The sequence below is a fragment of the Pristiophorus japonicus genome, chromosome 9 (assembly GCF_044704955.1).
Source record: "Pristiophorus japonicus isolate sPriJap1 chromosome 9, sPriJap1.hap1, whole genome shotgun sequence".
NCBI lineage: Eukaryota > Metazoa > Chordata > Chondrichthyes > Pristiophoridae > Pristiophorus > Pristiophorus japonicus.
The window spans coordinates 229098057-229117968 of NC_091985.1; the positions used below are offsets into that span (position 1 = coordinate 229098057).

The window sequence follows — 19912 nt, forward strand, 5'->3', positions numbered from 1 at the left end:
GGTAGTGTTGGAGTTATATTACTGGACAATAATCCAGGGTACAGTAGTGTAGGGGTTATATTACTGGACAATAATCCAGGGTACAGTAGTGTAGGGATTATATTACTGGACAATAATCCAGGGTACAGTAGTATAAGGGTTATATTACTGGACAACAATCCAGGGTACAGTAGTGTACGTGTCATATTACTGGATAATAATCCAGGGTACAGTAGTGTAGGGGTTATATTACTGGACAATAATCCAGGGTACAGTAGTGTAGGGATTATATTACTGGACAATAATCCAGGGTACAGTAGTATAAGGGTTATATTACTGAACAATAATCCAGGGTACAGTAGTGTACATGTTATATTACTGGATAATAATCCAGGGTACAGTAGTGTAGGGGTTATATTACTGGACAATAATCCAAGGTACAGTAGTGTAGGGGTTATATTACTGGACAATAATCCAGGGTACAGTAGTGTAGGATTATATTACTGGACAATAATCCAGGCTACAGTAGTGTAGGCGTTATATTACTGAACAATAATCCAGGGTACAGTAGTGCAGAAGTTATATTACTGGACAATAATCCAGGGTACAGTAGTGTAAGGGATATATTACTGGACAATAATCCACGGTACAGTAGTGTAGGGTTATATTACTGGACAATAATCCAGGGTACAGTAGTGTAGGGTTATATTACTGGACAATAATCCAGGGTACAGTAGTGTAGAGGTTATATTACTGGACAATAATCCAGGGTACAGTAGTGTAAGGGTTATAATACTGGACAATAATCCAGGGTACAGTAGTGTAGGGGTTATATTACTGGACAATAATCCAGGGTACAGTAATGTAGGGGTTATATTACTGGACAATAATCCAGGGTAGAGTAGTGTAGTGGTTATATGACTGGACAATAATCGAGGGTACAGTAGTGTAGGGGTTATATTACTGGACAATAATCCAGGGTACAGTAGTGTAGGGGTTATATTACTGGACAATAATCCAGGGTACAGTAGTGTAGGGTTATATTACTGGACAATAATCCAGGGTACAGTAGTGTAAGGGTTATATTACTGGACAATAATCCAGGGTACAGTAAGTGTAAGGGTTATATTACTGGACAATAATCCAGTGTACAGTAGTGTAAGGGTTATATTACTGGACAATAATCCAGGGTACAGTAGTGTAAGGGTTATATTACTGGACAATAATCCAGGGTACAGTAGTGTAGAGGTTATATTACTGGACAATAATCCAGGTTACAGTAGTGTAGGGGTTATATTACTGGACAATAATCCAGTGTACAGTAGTGTAAGGGTTATATTACTGGACAATAATCCAGGGTACAGTAGTGTAGAGATTATATTACTGGACAATAATCCAGGTTACAGTAGTGTAGGGGTTATATTACTGGACAATAATCCAGGGTACAGTAGTGTAGAGGTTATATTACTGGACAATAATCCAGGGTACAGTAGTGTAGGGGTTATATTACTGGACAATAATCCAGGGTACAGTAGTGTAGGGGTTATATTACTGGACAATAATCCAGTGTACAGTAGTGTAAGTGTTATATTACTGGACAATAATCCAGGGTACAGTAGTGTAGAGGTTATATTACTGGACAATAATCCAGGGTATAGTAGTGTAGGGGTTATATTACTGGACAATAATCCAGGGTACAGTAGTGTAGGGTTATATTACTGGACAATAATCTAGGGTACAGTAGTGTAGGGGTTATATTACTGGACAATAATCCAGGGTAAGGTAGTGTTGGAGTTATATTACTGGACAATAATCCAGGGTACAGTAGTGTAGGGGTTATATTACTGGACAATAATCCAGGGTACAGTAGTGTAGGGATTATATTACTGGACAATAATTCAGGGTACAGTAGTATAAGGGTTATATTACTGGACAACAATCCAGGGTACAGTAGTGTACGTGTCATATTACTGGATAATAATCCAGGGTACAGTAGTGTAGGGGTTATATTACTGGACAATAATCCAGGGTACAGTAGTGTAGGGATTATATTACTGGACAATAATCCAGGGTACAGTAGTATAAGGGTTATATTACTGGACAATAATCCAGGGTACAGTAGTGTACGTGTTATATTACTGGATAATAATCCAGGGTACAGTAGTGTAGGGGTTATATTACTGGACAATAATCCAAGGTACAGTAGTGTAGGGGTTATATTACTGGACAATAATCCAGGGTACAGTACTGTAGAGGTTATATTACTGGACAATAATCCAGGGTACAGCAGTGTAGGGGTTGTATTACTGGACAATAATCCAGGGTGCAGTAGTGTAGGGGTTATATTACTGGACAATAATCCAGGGTACAGTAGTGTAGGGTAATATTACTGGACAATAATCCAGGGTACAGTAGTGTAGAGGTTATATTACTGGACAATAATCCAGGGTACAGTAGTGTAGGGGTTATATTACTGGACAATAATCCAGGGTACAGTAGTGTAGGCGTTATATTACTGGACAATAATCCAGGGTACAGTAGTGTAGGGGTTATATTACTGGACAATAATCCAGGGTACAGTAGTGTAGGGGTTATATTACTGGACAATAATCCAGGGTACAGTAGTGTAAGGGTTATATTACTGGACAATAATCCAGGGTACAGTAGTGTAGGGGTTATATTACTGGACAATAATCCAGGGTACAGTAGTGTAGGGGTTATATTACTGGACAATAATCCAGGGTACAGTAGTGTAGGGTTATATTACTGGACAATAATCCAGGGTACAGTAGTGTAGGGTTATATTACTGGACAATAATCCAGGGTACAGTAGTGTAGGGGTTATATTACTGGACAATAATCCAGGGTACAGTAGTGTAGGGTTATATTACTGGACAATAATCCAGGGTACAGTAGTGTAGGGTTATATTACTGGACAATAATCCAGGGTACAGTAGTGTAGGGGTTATATTACTGGACAATAATCCGGGGTACAGTAGTGTAGGTGTTATATTACTGGACAATAATCCAGGGTACAGTAGCGTAGGGGTTATATTACTGGACAATAATCCAGGGTACAGTCGTGTAGGGGTTATATTACTGGACAATAATCCAGGGTACAGTAGTGTAGGGGTTATATTACTGGACAATAATCCAGGGTACAGTAGTGTAGGGGTTATATTACTGGACAATAATCCAGGGTACAGTAGTGTAGGGTTATATTACTGGACAATAATCCAGGGTACAGTAGTGTAGGGTTATATTACTGGACAATAATCCAGGGTACAGTAGTGTAGGGGTTATATTACTGGACAATAATCCAGGGTAAGGTAGTGTTGGAGTTATATTACTGGACAATAATCCAGGGTACAGTAGTGTAGGGGTTATATTACTGGACAATAATCCAGGGTACAGTAGTGTAGGGATTATATTACTGGACAATAATCCAGGGTACAGTAGTATAAGGGTTATATTACTGGACAATAATCCAGGGTACAGTAGTGTACGTGTTATATTACTGGATAATAATCCAGGGTGCAGTAGTGTAGGGGTTATATTACTGGACAATAATCCAGGGTACAGTAGTGTAGGGGTTATATTACTGGACAATAATCCAAGGTGCAGTAGTGTAGGGGTTATATTACTGGACAATAATCCAGGGTACAGTACTGTAGAGGTTATATTACTGGACAATAATCCAGGGTACAGTAGTGTAGGGGTTGTATTACTGGACAATAATCCAGGGTACAGTAGTGTAGGGGTTATATTACTGGACAATAATCCAGGGTACAGTAGTGTAGGGGTTATATTACTGGACAATAATCCAGGGTGCAGTAGTGTAGGGGTTATATTACTGGACATTAATCCAGGGTACAGTAGTATAAGGGTTATATTACTGGACAATAATCCAGGGTAGAGTAGTGTAGGTGTTATATTACTGGATAATAATCCAGGGTACAGTCGTGTAGGGTTATATTACTGGACAATAATCCAGGGTACAGTAGTGTAGGGGTTATATTACTGGACAATAATCCAAGGTACAGTAGTGTAGGGGTTATATTACTGGACAATAATCCAAGGTACAGTAGTGTAGGGGTCATATTACTGGACAATAATCCAGGGTACGGTAGTATAAGGGTTATATTACTGGACAATAATCCAGGGTAGAGTAGTGTAGGTGTTATATTACTGGATAATAATCCAGGGTAGAGTAGTGTAGGGTTATATTACTGGACAATAATCCAGGGTACAGTAGTGTAGAGGTTATATTACTGGACAATAATCCAGGGTACAGTCGTGTAGGGGTTATATTACTGGACAATAATCCAAGGTACAGTAGTGTAGGGGTTATATTACTGGACAATAATCCAGGGTACAGTAGTGTAGGGGTTATATTACTGGACAATAATCCAGGGTACAGTAGTGTAGGGGTTATATTACTGGACAATAATCCAGGGTGCAGTAGTGTAGGGATTATATTACTGGACAATAATCCAGGGTACAGTAGTGTAGGGGTTATATTACTGGACAATAATCCAAGGTACAGTAGTGTAGGGGTTATATTACTGGACAATAATCCAGGGTACAGTAGTGTAGGGGTTATATTACTGGACAATAATCCAAGGTACAGTAGTGTAGGGGTTATATTACTGGACAATAATCCAGGGTACAGTAGTGTAAGGGTTATATTACTGGACAATACTCCAGGGTACAGTAGTGTAGGGGTTATATTACTGGACAATAATCCAGGGTACAGTAGTGTAGAGGTTATATTACTGGACAATAATCCAGGGTACAGTAGTGTAGGGTTATATTACTGGACAATAATCCAGGGTACAGTAGTATAAGGGTTATATTACTGGACAATAATCCAGGGTAGAGTAGTGTAGGTGTTATATTACTGGATAATAATCCAGGGTACAGTCGTGTAGGGGTTATATTACTGGACAATAATCCAAGGTACAGTAGTGTAGGGGTTATATTACTGGACAATAATCCAGGGTACAGTACTGTAGAGGTTATATTACTGGACAATAATCCAGGGTACAGTAGTGTAGGGATTATATTACTGGACAATAATCCAGTGTACAGTAGTGTAAGGGTTATATTACTGGACAATAATCCAGGGTACAGTAGTGTAAGGGTTATATTACTGGACAATAATCCAGGGTACAGTAGTGTAGAGGTTATATTACTGGACAATAATCCAGGTTACAGTAGTGTAGGGGTTATATTACTGGACAATAATCCAGTGTACAGTAGTGTAAGGGTTATATTACTAGACAATAATCCAGGGTACAGTAGTGTAGGGGTTATATTACTGGACAATAATCCAGGGTACAGTAGTGTAGGGGTTATATTACTGGACAATAATCCAGGGTACAGTAGTGTAGGGGTTATATTACTGGACAATAATCCAGGGTACAGTAGTGTAGGGGTTATATTACTGGACAATAATCCAGGGTACAGTAGTGTAGGGGTTATATTACTGGACAATAATCCAGGGTACAGTAGTGTAGGGGTTATATTACTGGACAATAATCCAGGGTACAGTAGTGTAGGGGTTATATTACTGGACAATAATCCAGGGTACAGTAGTGTAGGGGTTATATTACTAGACAATAATCCAGGGTACAGTAGTGTAGGGGTTATATTACTGGACAATAATCCAGGGTACAGTAGTGTAGGGGTTATATTACTAGACAATAATCCAGGGTACAGTAGTGTAGGGTTATATTACTGGACAATAATCCAGGGTACAGTAGTGTAGGGGTTATATTACTGGACAATAATCCAGGGTAAGGTAGTGTAGGGGTTATATTACTAGACAATAATCCAGGGTACAGTAGTGTAGGGTTATATTACTGGACAATAATCCAGGGTACAGTAGTGTAGGGGTTATATTACTGGACAATAATCCAGGGTAAGGTAGTGTTGGAGTTATATTACTGGACAATAATCCAGGGTACAGTAGTGTAGGGGTTATATTACTGGACAATAATCCAGGGTACAGTAGTGTAGGGATTATATTACTGGACAATAATCCAGGGTACAGTAGTATAAGGGTTATATTACTGGACAACAATCCAGGGTACAGTAGTGTACGTGTCATATTACTGGATAATAATCCAGGGTACAGTAGTGTAGGGGTTATATTACTGGACAATAATCCAGGGTACAGTAGTGTAGGGATTATATTACTGGACAATAATCCAGGGTACAGTAGTATAAGGGTTATATTACTGAACAATAATCCAGGGTACAGTAGTGTACATGTTATATTACTGGATAATAATCCAGGGTACAGTAGTGTAGGGGTTATATTACTGGACAATAATCCAAGGTACAGTAGTGTAGGGGTTATATTACTGGACAATAATCCAGGGTACAGTAGTGTAGGATTATATTACTGGACAATAATCCAGGCTACAGTAGTGTAGGCGTTATATTACTGAACAATAATCCAGGGTACAGTAGTGCAGAAGTTATATTACTGGACAATAATCCAGGGTACAGTAGTGTAAGGGATATATTACTGGACAATAATCCACGGTACACTAGTGTAGGGTTATATTACTGGACAATAATCCAGGGTACAGTAGTGTAGGGTTATATTACTGGACAATAATCCAGGGTACAGTAGTGTAGAGGTTATATTACTGGACAATAATCCAGGGTACAGTAGTGTAGGGGTTATATTACTGGACAATAATCCAGGGTACAGTAGTGTAGGGATTATATTACTGGACAATAATCCAGGGTACAGTAGTATAAGGGTTATATTACTGGACAATAATCCAGGGTACAGTAGTGTACGTGTTATATTACTGGATAATAATCCAGGGTGCAGTAGTGTAGGGGTTATATTACTGGACAATAATCCAGGGTACAGTAGTGTAGGGGTTATATTACTGGACAATAATCCAAGGTGCAGTAGTGTAGGGGTTATATTACTGGACAATAATCCAGGGTACAGTACTGTAGAGGTTATATTACTGGACAATAATCCAGGGTACAGTAGTGTAGGGGTTGTATTACTGGACAATAATCCAGGGTACAGTAGTGTAGGGGTTATATTACTGGACAATAATCCAGGGTACAGTAGTGTAGGGGTTATATTACTGGACAATAATCCAGGGTGCAGTAGTGTAGGGGTTATATTACTGGACAATAATCCAGGGTACAGTAGTATAAGGGTTATATTACTGGACAATAATCCAGGGTAGAGTAGTGTAGGTGTTATATTACTGGATAATAATCCAGGGTACAGTCGTGTAGGGTTATATTACTGGACAATAATCCAGGGTACAGTAGTGTAGGGGTTATATTACTGGACAATAATCCAAGGTACAGTAGTGTAGGGGTTATATTACTGGACAATAATCCAAGGTACAGTAGTGTAGGGGTCATATTACTGGACAATAATCCAGGGTACGGTAGTATAAGGGTTATATTACTGGACAATAATCCAGGGTAGAGTAGTGTAGGTGTTATATTACTGGATAATAATCCAGGGTAGAGTAGTGTAGGGGTTATATTACTGGACAATAATCCAGGGTACAGTAGTGTAGGGGTTATATTACTGGACAATAATCCAGGGTACAGTAGTGTAGGGGTTATATTACTGGACAATAATCCAGGGTACAGTAGTGTAGGGGTTATATTACTGGACAATAATCCAGGGTGCAGTAGTGTAGGGATTATATTACTGGACAATAATCCAGGGTACAGTAGTGTAGGGGTTATATTACTGGACAATAATCCAAGGTACAGTAGTGTAGGGGTTATATTACTGGACAATAATCCAGGGTACAGTAGTGTAGGGGTTATATTACTGGACAATAATCCAGGGTACAGTAGTGTAGGGTTATATTACTGGACAATAATCCAGGGTACAGTAGTATAAGGGTTATATTACTGGACAATAATCCAGGGTAGAGTAGTGTAGGTGTTATATTACTGGATAATAATCCAGGGTACAGTCGTGTAGGGGTTATATTACTGGACAATAATCCAAGGTACAGTAGTGTAGGGGTTATATTACTGGACAATAATCCAGGGTACAGTACTGTAGAGGTTATATTACTGGACAATAATCCAGGGTACAGTAGTGTAGGGATTATATTACTGGACAATAATCCAGTGTACAGTAGTGTAAGGGTTATATTACTGGACAATAATCCAGGGTACAGTAGTGTAAGGGTTATATTACTGGACAATAATCCAGGGTACAGTAGTGTAGAGGTTATATTACTGGACAATAATCCAGGTTACAGTAGTGTAGGGGTTATATTACTGGACAATAATCCAGTGTACAGTAGTGTAAGGGTTATATTACTAGACAATAATCCAGGGTACAGTAGTGTAGGGGTTATATTACTGGACAATAATCCAGGGTACAGTAGTGTAGGGGTTATATTACTGGACAATAATCCAGGGTACAGTAGTGTAGGGGTTATATTACTGGACAATAATCCAGGGTACAGTAGTGTAGGGGTTATATTACTGGACAATAATCCAGGGTACAGTAGTGTAGGGGTTATATTACTGGACAATAATCCAGGGTACAGTAGTGTAGGGGTTATATTACTGGACAATAATCCAGGGTACAGTAGTGTAGGGGTTATATTACTGGACAATAATCCAGGGTACAGTAGTGTAGGGGTTATATTACTAGACAATAATCCAGGGTACAGTAGTGTAGGGGTTATATTACTGGACAATAATCCAGGGTACAGTAGTGTAGGGGTTATATTACTAGACAATAATCCAGGGTACAGTAGTGTAGGGTTATATTACTGGACAATAATCCAGGGTACAGTAGTGTAGGGGTTATATTACTGGACAATAATCCAGGGTAAGGTAGTGTAGGGGTTATATTACTAGACAATAATCCAGGGTACAGTAGTGTAGGGTTATATTACTGGACAATAATCCAGGGTACAGTAGTGTAGGGGTTATATTACTGGACAATAATCCAGGGTAAGGTAGTGTTGGAGTTATATTACTGGACAATAATCCAGGGTACAGTAGTGTAGGGGTTATATTACTGGACAATAATCCAGGGTACAGTAGTGTAGGGATTATATTACTGGACAATAATCCAGGGTACAGTAGTATAAGGGTTATATTACTGGACAACAATCCAGGGTACAGTAGTGTACGTGTCATATTACTGGATAATAATCCAGGGTACAGTAGTGTAGGGGTTATATTACTGGACAATAATCCAGGGTACAGTAGTGTAGGGATTATATTACTGGACAATAATCCAGGGTACAGTAGTATAAGGGTTATATTACTGAACAATAATCCAGGGTACAGTAGTGTACATGTTATATTACTGGATAATAATCCAGGGTACAGTAGTGTAGGGGTTATATTACTGGACAATAATCCAAGGTACAGTAGTGTAGGGGTTATATTACTGGACAATAATCCAGGGTACAGTAGTGTAGGATTATATTACTGGACAATAATCCAGGCTACAGTAGTGTAGGCGTTATATTACTGAACAATAATCCAGGGTACAGTAGTGCAGAAGTTATATTACTGGACAATAATCCAGGGTACAGTAGTGTAAGGGATATATTACTGGACAATAATCCACGGTACAGTAGTGTAGGGTTATATTACTGGACAATAATCCAGGGTACAGTAGTGTAGGGTTATATTACTGGACAATAATCCAGGGTACAGTAGTGTAGAGGTTATATTACTGGACAATAATCCAGGGTACAGTAGTGTAAGGGTTATAATACTGGACAATAATCCAGGGTACAGTAGTGTAGGGGTTATATTACTGGACAATAATCCAGGGTACAGTAATGTAGGGGTTATATTACTGGACAATAATCCAGGGTAGAGTAGTGTAGTGGTTATATGACTGGACAATAATCGAGGGTACAGTAGTGTAGGGGTTATATTACTGGACAATAATCCAGGGTACAGTAGTGTAGGGGTTATATTACTGGACAATAATCCAGGGTACAGTAGTGTAGGGTTATATTACTGGACAATAATCCAGGGTACAGTAGTGTAAGGGTTATATTACTGGACAATAATCCAGGGTACAGTAAGTGTAAGGGTTATATTACTGGACAATAATCCAGTGTACAGTAGTGTAAGGGTTATATTACTGGACAATAATCCAGGGTACAGTAGTGTAAGGGTTATATTACTGGACAATAATCCAGGGTACAGTAGTGTAGAGGTTATATTACTGGACAATAATCCAGGTTACAGTAGTGTAGGGGTTATATTACTGGACAATAATCCAGGGTACAGTAGTGTAGGGTTATATTACTGGACAATAATCTAGGGTACAGTAGTGTAGGGGTTATATTACTGGACAATAATCCAGGGTAAGGTAGTGTTGGAGTTATATTACTGGACAATAATCCAGGGTACAGTAGTGTAGGGGTTATATTACTGGACAATAATCCAGGGTACAGTAGTGTAGGGATTATATTACTGGACAATAATTCAGGGTACAGTAGTATAAGGGTTATATTACTGGACAACAATCCAGGGTACAGTAGTGTACGTGTCATATTACTGGATAATAATCCAGGGTACAGTAGTGTAGGGGTTATATTACTGGACAATAATCCAGGGTACAGTAGTGTAGGGATTATATTACTGGACAATAATCCAGGGTACAGTAGTATAAGGGTTATATTACTGGACAATAATCCAGGGTACAGTAGTGTACGTGTTATATTACTGGATAATAATCCAGGGTACAGTAGTGTAGGGGTTATATTACTGGACAATAATCCAAGGTACAGTAGTGTAGGGGTTATATTACTGGACAATAATCCAGGGTACAGTACTGTAGAGGTTATATTACTGGACAATAATCCAGGGTACAGCAGTGTAGGGGTTGTATTACTGGACAATAATCCAGGGTACAGTAGTGTAGGGGTTATATTACTGGACAATAATCCAGGGTACAGTAGTGTAGGGTAATATTACTGGACAATAATCCAGGGTACAGTAGTGTAGAGGTTATATTACTGGACAATAATCCAGGGTACAGTAGTGTAGGGGTTATATTACTGGACAATAATCCAGGGTACAGTAGTGTAGGCGTTATATTACTGGACAATAATCCAGGGTACAGTAGTGTAGGGGTTATATTACTGGACAATAATCCAGGGTACAGTAGTGTAGGGGTTATATTACTGGACAATAATCCAGGGTACAGTAGTGTAAGGGTTATATTACTGGACAATAATCCAGGGTACAGTAGTGTAGGGGTTATATTACTGGACAATAATCCAGGGTACAGTAGTGTAGGGGTTATATTACTGGACAATAATCCAGGGTACAGTAGTGTAGGGTTATATTACTGGACAATAATCCAGGGTACAGTAGTGTAGGGTTATATTACTGGACAATAATCCAGGGTACAGTAGTGTAGGGGTTATATTACTGGACAATAATCCAGGGTACAGTAGTGTAGGGTTATATTACTGGACAATAATCCAGGGTACAGTAGTGTAGGGTTATATTACTGGACAATAATCCAGGGTACAGTAGTGTAGGGGTTATATTACTGGACAATAATCCGGGGTACAGTAGTGTAGGTGTTATATTACTGGACAATAATCCAGGGTACAGTAGCGTAGGGGTTATATTACTGGACAATAATCCAGGGTACAGTCGTGTAGGGGTTATATTACTGGACAATAATCCAGGGTACAGTAGTGTAGGGGTTATATTACTGGACAATAATCCAGGGTACAGTAGTGTAGGGGTTATATTACTGGACAATAATCCAGGGTACAGTAGTGTAGGGTTATATTACTGGACAATAATCCAGGGTACAGTAGTGTAGGGTTATATTACTGGACAATAATCCAGGGTACAGTAGTGTAGGGGTTATATTACTGGACAATAATCCAGGGTAAGGTAGTGTTGGAGTTATATTACTGGACAATAATCCAGGGTACAGTAGTGTAGGGGTTATATTACTGGACAATAATCCAGGGTACAGTAGTGTAGGGATTATATTACTGGACAATAATCCAGGGTACAGTAGTATAAGGGTTATATTACTGGACAATAATCCAGGGTACAGTAGTGTACGTGTTATATTACTGGATAATAATCCAGGGTGCAGTAGTGTAGGGGTTATATTACTGGACAATAATCCAAGGTGCAGTAGTGTAGGGGTTATATTACTGGACAATAATCCAGGGTACAGTCGGGTAGGGGTTATATTACTGGACAATAATCCAGGGTACAGTAGTGTAGGGGTTATATTACTGGACAATAATCCAGGGTGCAGTAGTGTAGGGATTATATTACTGGACAATAATCCAGGGTACAGTAGTGTAGGGGTTATATTACTGGACAATAATCCAAGGTACAGTAGTGTAGGGGTTATATTACTGGACAATAATCCAGGGTACAGTAGTGTAGGGGTTTATATTACTGGACAATAATCCAGGGTACAGTAGTGTATGGGTTATATTACTGGACAATAATTCAGGATACAGTAGTGTAGGGGTTATATTACTGGACAATAATCCAGGGTACAGTAGTGTAGGGGTTATATTACTGGACAATAATCCAGGGTACAGTAGTGTAGGGTTATATTACTGGACAATAATCCAGGGTACAGTAGTATAAGGGTTATATTACTGGACAATAATCCAGGGTACAGTAGTGTAGGGGTTATATTACTGGACAATAATCCAGGGTACAGTAGTGTAGGGGTTATATTACTGGACAATAATCCAGGGTACAGTACTGTAGAGGTTATATTACTGGACAATAATCCAGGGTACAGTAGTGTAGGGGTTATATTACTGGATAATAATCCAGGGTACAGTCGTGTAGGGGTTATATTACTGGACAATAATCCAAGGTACAGTAGTGTAGGGGTTATATTACTGGACAATAATCCAGGGTACAGTACTGTAGAGGTTATATTACTGGACAATAATCCAGGGTACGGTAGTGTAAGGGTTATATTACTGGATAATAATCCAGGGTACAGTAGTGTAAGGGTTATATTACTGGCCAATAATCCAAGGTACAGTAGTGTAGGGGTTATATTACTGGACAATAATCCAGGGTACAGTACTGTAGAGGTTATATTACTGGACAATAATCCAGGGTACAGTAGTGTAGGGGTTATATTACTGGATAATAATCCAGGGTAGAGTAGTGTAGGTGTTATATTACTGGATAATAATCCAGGGTACAGTACTGTAGAGGTTATATTACTGGACAATAATCCAGGGTAGAGTAGTGTAGGTGTTATATTACTGGACAATAATCCAGGGTACAGTACTGTAGAGGTTATATTACTGGACAATAATCCAGGGTACAGTAGTGTAGGGGTTATATTACTGGACAATAATCCAGGGTACAGTAGTGTAGGGGTTATATTACTGGACAATAATCCAGGGTACAGTACTGTAGAGGTTATATTACTGGACAATAATCCAGGGTAGAGTAGTGTAGGTGTTATATTACTGGATAATAATCCAGGGTACAGTCGTGTAGGGGTTATATTACTGGACAATAATCCAGGGTACAGTAGTGTAGGGGTTATATTACTGGACAATAATCCAGGGTACAGTAGTGTGGGTTATATTACTGGACAATAATCCAAGGTACAGTAGTGTAGGGGTTATATTACTGGACAATAATCCAAGGTACAGTAGTGTAGGGGTTATATTACTGGACAATAATCCAGGGTACAGTAGTGTAGGTGTTATATTACTGGACAATAATCCAGGGTACAGTACTGTAGAGGTTATATTACTGGACAATAATCCAGGGTAGAGTAGTGTAGGTGTTATATTACTGGATAATAATCCAGGGTACAGTCGTGTAGGGGTTATATTACTGGACAATAATCCAAGGTACAGTAGTGTAGGGGTTATATTACTGGACAATAATCCAGGGTACAGTACTGTAGAGGTTATATTACTGGACAATAATCCAGGCTACAGTAGTGTAGGGGTTATATTACTGGACAATAATCCAGGGTACAGTAGTGTAGGGGTTATATTACTGGACAATAATCCAGGGTACAGTAGTGTAGGGGTTATATTACTGGACAATAATCCAGGGTACAGTAGTGTAGGGTTTATATTACTGGACAATAATCCAGGGTACAGTAGTGTAGGGGTTATATTACTGGACAATAATCCAGGGTACAGTAGTGTAGGGGTTATAATACTGGACAATAATCCAGGGTACAGTAGTGTAGGGGTTATATTACTGGACAATAATCCAGGGTACAGTAGTGTAGGGGTTATATTACTGGACAATAATCCAGGGTACAGTGGTGTAGGGGTTATATTACTGGACAATAATCCAGGGTACAGTAGTGTAGGGGTTATATTACTGGACAATAATCCAGGGTACAGTAGTGTAGGGGTTATATTACTGGACAATAATCCAGGGTACAGTAGTGTAGGGGTTATATTACTGGACAATAATCCAGGGTACAGTAGTGTAGGGTTATATTACTGGACAATAATCCAGGGTACAGCAGTGTAGGGGTTATATTACTGGACAATAATCCAGGGTACAGTAGTGTAGGGGTTAAATTACTGGACAATAATCCAGGGTACAGTAGTGTAGGTGTTATATTACTGGACAATAATCCAAGGTACAGCAGTGTAGGGTTTATATTACTGGACAATAATCCAGGGTACAGTAGTGTAGGGGTTATATTACTGGACAATAATCCAGGGTACAGTAGTGTAGGGATAATATATTACTGGACAATAATCCAGGGTACAGTAGTGTAGGGGTTATATTACTGGACAATAATCCCGTGTACAGAAGTGTAGGGGTTATATTACTGGACAATAATCCAGGGTACAGTAGTGTAGGGGTTATATTACTGGACAATAATCCAGGGTACAGAAGTGTAGGGGTTATATTACTGGACAATAATCCAGGGTACGGTAGTGTAGGTGTTATATTACTGGACAATAATCCAGGGTACAGAAGTGTAGGGGTTATATTACTGGACAATAATCCAGGATACAGTAGTGTAGGGGTTATATTACTGGACAATAATCCAGGGTACAGTAGTGTAGGGGTTATATTACTGGGCAATAATCCAGGGAACAGTAGTGTAAGGGTTATATTACTGGACAATAATCCAGGGTACAGTAGTGTAGGGGTTATATTACTGGACAATAATCCAGGGTACAGTAGTGTAGGGTTATATTACTGGACAATAATCCAGGGTACAGTAGTGTAGGGGTTATATTACTGGACAATAATCCAGGGTACGGTAGTGTAAGGGTTATATTACTGGACAATAATCCAGGGTACAGTAGTGTAGGGGTCATATTACTGGACAATAATCCAGGGTACAGTAGTGTAGGGTTATATTACTGGACAATAATCCAGGGTACAGTAGTGTAGGGGTTATATTACTGGACAATAATCCAGGGTACAGTAGTGTAGGGGTCATATTACTGGACAATAATCCAGGGTACAGTAGTGTAGGGGTTATATTACTGGACAATAATTCAGGGTACAGTTGAGTAAGGGTTATATTACTGGACAATAATCCAGGGTACAGTAGTGTAGGTGTTATATTACTGGACAATAATCCAGGGTACAGTCGTGTAGGGTTATATTACTGGGCAATAATCCAGGGTACAGTAGTGTAGAGGTTATATTACTGGGCAATAATCCAGGGTACAGTAGTGTAGGGGTTATATTACTGGACAATAATCCAGGGTACAGTAGTGTAGGGTTATATTACTGGACAATAATCCAGGGTACAGTAGTGTACGGGTTATATTACTGGACAATAATCCAGGGTACAGTAGTGTAGGGTTATATTACTGGACAATAATCCAGGGTACAGTAGTATAGGGGTTATATTACTGGACAATAATCTGGGTACAGTAGTGTAGGGGTTATATTACTGGACAATAATCCAGGGTACAGTAGTGTAGGGGTTATATTACTGGACAATAATCTGGGTACAGTAGTGTAGGGGTTATATTACTGGACAATAATCCAGGGTACAGTAGTGTAGGGGTTATATTACTGGACAATAATCTGGGTACAGTAGTGTAGGGGTTATATTACTGGACAATAATCCAGGGTACAGTAGTGTAGGGGTTATATTACTGGACAATAATCTGGGTACAGTAGTGTAGGGTTATATTACTGGACAATAATCCAGGGTACAGTAGTGTAGGGGTTATATTACTGGACAATAATCCAGGGTACAGTAGTGTACGGGTTATATCACTGGACAATAATCCAGGGTACAGTAGTGTAGGGGTTATATTACTGGACAATAATCCAGGGTACAGTAGTGTAAGGGTTATATTACTGGACAATAATCCAAGGTACAGCAGTGTAGGGTTTATATTACTGGACAATAATCCAGGGTACAGTAGTGTAGGGGTTATATTACTGGACAATAATCCAGGGTACAGTAGTGTAGGGATAATATATTACTGGACAATAATCCAGGGTACAGTAGTGTAGGGGTTATATTACTGGACAATAATCCCGTGTACAGAAGTGTAGGGGTTATATTACTGGACAATAATCCAGGGTACAGTAGTGTTGGGGTTATATTACTGGACAATAATCCAGGGTACAGAAGTGTAGGGGTTATATTACTGGACAATAATCCAGGGTACAGTAGTGTAGGGTTATATTACTGGACAATAATCCAGGGTACAGTAGTGTAGAGGTTATATTACTGGACAATAATCCAGGGTACAGTAGTGTAGGGGTTATATTACTGGACAATAATCCAGGGTACAGTAGTGTAGGGGTTATATTACTGGACAATAATCCAGGGTACAGTAGTGTAGGGGTTATATTACTGGACAATAATCTGGGTACAGTAGTGTAGGGTTATATTACTGGACAATAATCCAGGGTACAGTAGTGTAGGGGTTATATTACTGGACAATAATCCAGGGTACAGTAGTGTACGGGTTATATCACTGGACAATAATCCAGGGTACAGTAGTGTAGGGGTTATATTACTGGACAATAATCCAGGGTACAGTAGTGTAGGGTTATATTACTGGACAATAATCTGGGTACAGTGGTGTCGGGGTTATATTACTGGACAATAATCTGGGTACAGTAGTGTAGGGGTTATATTACTGGACAATAATCCAGGGTACAGTAGTGTAGGGTTATATTACTGGACAATAATCCACGGTACAGTAGTGTAGGGGTTATATTACTGGACAATAATCCAGGGTACAGTAGAATGGGTGTTATATTACTGGGCAATAATCCAGGGTACAGTAGTGTAAGGGTTATATTACTGGACAATAATCTGGGTGATGAGGCGACAGTAATTGAGATCCAAATGAGTGGTCTTAGCCCATTATGGTTTAAATAGCGAATATCATCGTGCCATCTGTAAAGTGTCAGCTGTGACTCAGTTGTTAGCACCCTCACCTGAGTTCAGAAGGATGCGGCCTCAATTCCCACTCTAGAGACTTCAGGACAAACCCGAGACAGACACTCCAGTGCACTGAGGGAGTGCTGCACTGTCAGAGGGGCAGTACTGAGGGAGTGCTGCACTGTGCGAGGGGCAGTACTGAGGGAGTGCTGCACTGTCAGAGAGGCAGTACTGAGGGAGTGCTGCACTGTCGGAGGGGCAGTACTGAGGGAGTGCTGCACTGTGCGAGGGGCAGTACTGAGGGAGTGCTGCACTGTCGGAGAGGCAGTACTGAGGGAGTGCTGCACTGTCGGAGAGGCAGTACTGAGGGAGTACTGCACTGTCGGAGGGGCCGTACTGAGGGAGTGCTGCACTGTCGGAGAGGCAGTACTGAGGGAGCGTTGCACTGTCGGCCCCTTGAGCCTGCTCTGCCATTTAATAAGATCATGGCTGATCTGATCATGGACTCTGCTCCTCTTCCCGACAGTGCGGCACTCCCTCAGTACTGCCCCTCTGACAGTGCAGCGCTCCCTCAGTACTGCCCCTCCGACAGTGCAGCACTCCCTCAGTACTGCCCCTCTGACAGTGCAGCGCTCCCTCAGTACTGCCCCTCCGACAGTGCAGCACTCCCTCAGTACTGCCCCTCCGACAGTACAGCACTCCCTCAGTACTGCCCCTCCGACAGTGCAGCACTCCCTCAGTACTGGCCCTCCTACATTGCGACGCTCCCTCAGCACCGCACTGGAGTGTCAGCCTCGATTTATTTGCTCAAGTCGCTGGAGTGGGACTTGAAATTACAACCTTCTGACTGAGAGGCAAGTGTGCTGCCCACTGAGACACAGCTGATATAGAGAGCGAGGGAGAGAGACACACACACACATCACAAACAAGAGGCACAGTAACCGCGAGCCCCACCTGCCGACATTTCTCCGTGGTGATATCGTCCTGGATCGTCACAACGTTGGGGATCGCTTTAATCGGAACAAGATCAACGCCTAGAAAACAAAGAGGGACAGGAAAATTGTAGGTACCCTGGGAGCGCTCGGTGCCGACACTGGGTACATAAGGAGGCAAAAATTAGCAGGAGTAGGTCCTACGGCCCCTCGAGCCTGCTCCGCCATTCAATAAGATCACGACTGATGTTTGACCTCAACTCCACTTTCCAGCCCGATCTCCATAACCCTTGATTCCCCTAATATCCAAAAATCTATCTATCTCAGCCTTGAATATATGCAAAGACTGAGCCTCCACATCTGGGGCAGAGAATTCCAACGGTTCATTACCCTCCATGAGTGAAGACATTTCTCCACATCTCATAAGAAATAGGATCAGGAGTCGGCCATACGGCCCCTCGAGCCTGCTCCGCCATTTAATAAGATCATGGCCGATCTGATCATGGACTCAGGTCCACTTCCCTGCCTGCTCCCCATAACCCCCTAATCCCTTATCGGTTAAGAAACTGTCCATCACTGTCTTAAATTTATTCAATGACCCAGTTTCCACAGCTCTCTGAGGCAGCGAATTCCACAGATTTACAACCCTCTGAGAGAAGAAATTTCTCCTCATCTCAGTTTTAAATGGGCGGCCCCTTATTCTAAGATCGTGCCCTCTAGTTCTAGCCTCCCCCATCAGTGGAAACATCCTCTCTGGTCAAGCCCCCTCATAATCTTGTATGTTTTGATAAGATCACCTCTCATTCTTCTGAATTCCAATGAGTAGAGGCCCAACCTGCTCAACCTTTCTTCAAAGGTCAACCCCCTCATCCTCGGAATCAACCGAGTGAACCTTCTCGGAACTGACTCCAAAGCAAGTATATCCTTTCGTAAATATGGAAACCAAAACTGCACGCAGTATTCCAGGTGTGGCCTCACCAATACCCTGTATAGCTGTAGCAAGACTTCCCTGCTTTTATACTCCATCCCCCTTGCAATAAAGGCCAAGATTCCATTGACCTTCCTGATCACTTGCTGTACCTGCATACTAACCTATTGTATTTCATGCACTAGTACCCCCCAGGTCCCGCTGTACTGCAGCACTTTGCAATCTTTCTCCATTTAAATAATAACTTGCTCTTTCATTTTTTTCTGCCAAAGACCTCACACTTTCTATCATCTCAGTCCTAAATGGCCAATCCCTTACCTTGAGACTGTGACCCCCAGTTTTTGACACCCCAGCCTGGGGGAAGCAACCTCTCAGCAGCTAAACCTGTCAATCCGCCCTCAGAATCTTGTATATTTCAATGTGATCTCATTCTTCTAAACTCCAGAGAGTATCGGTCCAACCTACTCAATCTCTGCTAAATATATTCAAAAAGGAGTTAGATGTAGTCCTTACTACTCGGGGGATCGAGGGGTATGGCGAGAAAGCAGGAATGGGGTACTGATGTTGCATGTTCAGCCATGAATTTCGCTCTGAACACCCACATTTAATAGTTACTCACCATTTAAAAAAGATTCAGATTTGCTATTCTTCCCACCAAAGTGAACAACCACACACTTCCTCACATTATGCTCCACC

The 19912-nt window shown here is 40.6% G+C and overlaps 1 protein-coding gene across 1 annotated transcript in view; it reads right to left on the minus strand.

Moving 5' to 3' along the window:
- ftsj3 (FtsJ RNA 2'-O-methyltransferase 3) overlaps positions 1–19912 on the minus strand; it is a 150262-nt gene that overhangs the window by 98100 nt on the left and 32250 nt on the right. The window contains exon 4 of the mRNA XM_070890930.1: positions 18311–18390. Within this exon, the coding sequence (XP_070747031.1) occupies positions 18311–18390 (80 nt within the window). The remainder of the gene's footprint in view (positions 1–18310; positions 18391–19912) is intronic.